Source organism: Nestor notabilis, unplaced genomic scaffold (genome assembly GCF_000696875.1).
Source record: "Nestor notabilis isolate BGI_N333 unplaced genomic scaffold, ASM69687v1 scaffold10593, whole genome shotgun sequence".
In the NCBI taxonomy this organism is placed as follows: domain Eukaryota; kingdom Metazoa; phylum Chordata; class Aves; order Psittaciformes; family Psittacidae; genus Nestor; species Nestor notabilis.
In genome coordinates this window covers 1-3,955 of record NW_009923289.1, presented here as the reverse complement: position 1 = coordinate 3,955, position 3,955 = coordinate 1, and the positions used below count along the sequence as shown (strand labels likewise).

General features: G+C 41.2%; 1 protein-coding gene across 1 annotated transcript in view; it reads right to left on the bottom strand.

Annotated features, from left to right (window-relative positions):
- The window catches only part of LOC104403813 (ras GTPase-activating-like protein IQGAP1), a gene marked incomplete at its 3' end in the record, with an annotated part of 40,771 nt that extends 37,971 nt beyond the window's left edge, over window positions 1–2,800 (bottom strand). Inside the window, exon 1 of the mRNA XM_010012067.1 lies at window positions 2,706–2,800. Within this exon, the coding sequence (XP_010010369.1) occupies window positions 2,706–2,770 (65 nt within the window). The remainder of the gene's footprint in view (window positions 1–2,705) is intronic.
- Window positions 2,801–3,955: the final 1,155 nt, after the last annotated feature.

Sequence of the window (3,955 nt, the reverse complement as noted above, 5' to 3'; positions counted from 1 at the left end):
GGTGGGGGGGGGGGAAGGCAGGGAAATCAAAGGACGTTTTACAAAAAGACTGCTCAGCGGGAAAAAAAAAAAAATAATTATTAGGAGTAGAGCATGAACCCAAGTCTTTCTGCTCTCACTTGTGTTTCTTAATTACTAAACTACAGATTCTGCTCCCCTTCTTCTGGTCATTTAATTTTTAACTCTTATGCAAAGTGTCACGGCTTCAGCTGTAGAGTCAGGAATTCCCAGTCACATAGGTACAAACATCCTAGAGGCCACTAAGCAAAGTTCTCTGACTACCAAGTTGGATAGGTGGAAGGCTGTAACACCACTGCTTGCATTTTGAGCGATAAAGATGTTACTTCATTCTTCACAAAACATACTGGCAATCACTAGGCATTATTTGAAGCATCTGAAGGCTTGTCCTCAGACCAAACAGTAAAAACATCTTGTTTCTGACAAGGTGCAGTAAAATCAAACACACAGCTGCTCAGCCTCAACAATAGCAAGGCAATACTCAGAAGCAGAGATAAGATGACCAAGAAACTTTAGAGTCAAAGATGATTTATCTAAAGACTAAGTCCTCATGATTAAGCAAGAGCTTAATGAAAGTATTAAAGCTGTCACTGTGTTAAGGGGTTTTGACTGTTTTGGGGTTTTTTTTTTTCAAATCTGGATGGGGAATTGAACAGAGAACAAGCACCTTGGAAAATATTTTCTGTGAGGCCAGTGATACAAAGAGTTCACATCTGATGGAGCTGGGGTTCCTTCAAGCACTGACAGTGACTACAGCACAACTCATGTCTCCCTGTCGTGCAGCATTTGATCCTGAAGATTTCTTATTCATAGGGAAGAAGTTATTGCGACATATAGTCAGACCTTTCTCACTACTTCAATCCTCATCCAAATCTGCATGGACAGAAAACTACTATCTGCTAGTAACTCCACAGCCTCTGTGAATCTAAAGCAGTGACAATTGTTATGAAGCACCTGAAAAGACTACAGAATAAACCAAGTGCTCCCTGCCCTTCAAAAATATAATAAACATTCTTGGTAAGACAGCATAAACTGTCAAAATCCTGGAATGAAGAATCCTTCTTTATACTCTGCCAGCAGTAAACTTGCAGAAACTCAGAATTTCCTCCCCAACAAAATCACTACAGTGTAACATGTCCATCTTGCTGGGGAAGTCTTACACAGATTTATGCAAAGTTCAACGCCCAGCCAGTGGAAGAGAAAGTTTTCTGGATCTTCATATCATCACTTGAAGGACAGAGGCAGACTGAAGTATTCAGTGAGCCATGACAAAACATGCTGTCAACTGTTTAGAACATGTTTTCATGCATGCTCTGTACTTTCCTACTGCTCCAGAAGTTACTTTCTGCGGCATACACACTGGCTAGTTTGCCACCACCAGCCTTACTTTCAAAAATGGAGGAGGCAGGGGCAGTCACCAGTACAAACATTACCTTATCTCCTTCTCTTTAATCTCATTCTTGAAAACCTGTCTTTGGTCTCAATCACAGCTTCAAAAAAAACCAAAAAGCAACAAGCAACAGCAACAAGCAACAGCAACCCCAAAACTTTTAAGTTTCATTAAATTTAAATTGAAAAATATTCAAAGGCATGGAAAGACCCAACTGTCATGAAGAAAAGCAGCAGACAAACTGGTCTGTTTCATGCTTATTTTCCAGGTACAGCATATAGGATTGAATGTTTGCAAAAAGACTTAAAAAATACCAACAGTAAGATTTCACGCATTCATTTTTAATACTGGCTCTTTTTCCTTTAATAGCTGTGCTCCGATCATACTTTCCTTAATTGTCTGAATGAAGAAATACAGTATGCTTACACACTCATTAAACATGGACACGACACAAAAGCTGCACACATGCTGGAGGACAGGAATAAGATCAAAATTATTTCAACATATAAAACAAAGATCAAGAAAAATGAAATTTCAGTGGATCCCATGAAAGGTAACACACTCAGGAAAATACGACAGATTGCATAAACACAGCATGAGGAACACATTTCAAGCAAGGCACCTTCAAGTGAGAGGGTAACAACTCAGCAAAACTCTACTACAGCACACCATTACGAAAACGTAGATACCATGCCATAATCCACAACAGCAGAATACCTATCAGGGTACAAATCCTTGCGCTCTTGTAAGTATGCATGTTAATGTCCCTGATGGAAAACTCTTCTCCATTTCGGCAGTGCAATTCCAGAAAGACACAGAATGAGTGAAGTCAGAACAATCCAGGGAAAAGTACTATAGACCCATTGAATAGGACCCACAGAGAAATATGGAAGAATTGGGTTTTCAGTCTAAAAGAAAAGTGCAAGGGAAATACACTGTTACAATTTCAATTTGTAAAAGGTTGCAGTTAAGAGGAAGAGAATAATCTTTTTTCCATGTCCACTGATTAGTGAGGTAATACTGCACCAAGACGTACAGAAGTCAGACAGGGAGAACCCATCTAGTGCTAGGAACACTAGAGCACTAAAGCTATGGAGTCCTTGTCACAAAGCCTTTAAGAACATGTTAGATAAGTACATCGGGGATTGGTTGTTTTGGAGTTTGTTCGTTTGCTAAAATGAATCTATACAGTCATTAAGAACCATAGGCAAGAGGTAAACTGTATCCAAATTATTCCGCTTACCAAATATAACAACTTCTTTTAAAGCACCAGCAGTTCCAAACCACTTATTCTTACCTCTTGGCTTCCTCCAGGTGACAAAGGTACTCATAGGCTACATTCTGGCGTCGCCTTTCATCCATTTCCTCTGCTGTCAATCTCTCGTTATCCAAGACAGCTGCAAATAGCCAAAACACACCCTCAAGTGGCTGAAGACTGAATGTAACTGTACAGATACACCAAAAATCACATACAACCTTTCCCACAGAAACTCGGCACAGGTTTGGGGTTTTTTTCAGGGAAATTAAGGATCAAATATATCTGTTCTTTACAACGAACAAAAGAGGCCCAGTTTCCCTACCCTTCCTTGTCACATAAACTTGCCATCTTATCTCTTTCCGATTTCTCAATTTGACTGTGATACAACTTCTTCCATCTTCCAGCTGCTTAGAAACACTCCTTCATTTTCTTATTTTCTTCTAGCTTTGCCTTTCTCTTCCCCAAAAGCACACCAGTGACCACATTGTCCTCCATCTATCCTCCAATTTTAGTAGTCAAAGATTAAGGAAGGTTGACAATATGTATTCACTTCATATAATCCCTTCTATATCGTTATAGTCCACCTCTAAAAAACATGGAAATGGTACTCACAATCCTCATCTGGGACAGTCTCACTCAGACCCACAACCCATGCACCATCTTCAGATCAAGCTACAGACTTACATAGATATATATGCCTAAACCCGCCAGATTCCGTGCTTAAAGCCCCACTGGCAAAATCTGCTCTTCCCACTCTTACAGCTAAATACCTCATTCATTCTCTCATGAGGAGAGAAAAAACGAGAGAAAAAAAAAAACAACTTTTTAAGTTTCATGGACCAACTCGCCAAATACAAGTGGCTCATGCAATTATTAATCCACGGTTAGCTTCAAATACCTTCAACAAATACATGCAAGTCATCAAGCGATGAGGCATCAACCACAGCATTTGGGATCAAACAAGATCTTGCTTCAAACTGTAAAGGGTCTCTTAAAAAACAGGCTGAAGTACCACAAAAGCATCTTCCCGACTACTCCAACCCGCACCCGAAGCTAGAGGAGCTGAAAACAGACTCAAACCGCAGGGTAACGCCTACCAGGAAGGAAAAATTCCCTCCCGACGCTCCGGGTCAATCCTCCCGTCTAACATCAGGCCGAGGGCCCTTCCCGCAGCCCGGCCCGGCCGACCGGCGCTCACGTTTCTCACCCGCAGCGCCATAGTTTCCCCGCCTTCGCTCATTTCTGACGTGGTGTCGTAGCACAGGCGAGCATCCATCTCGGACACCTCG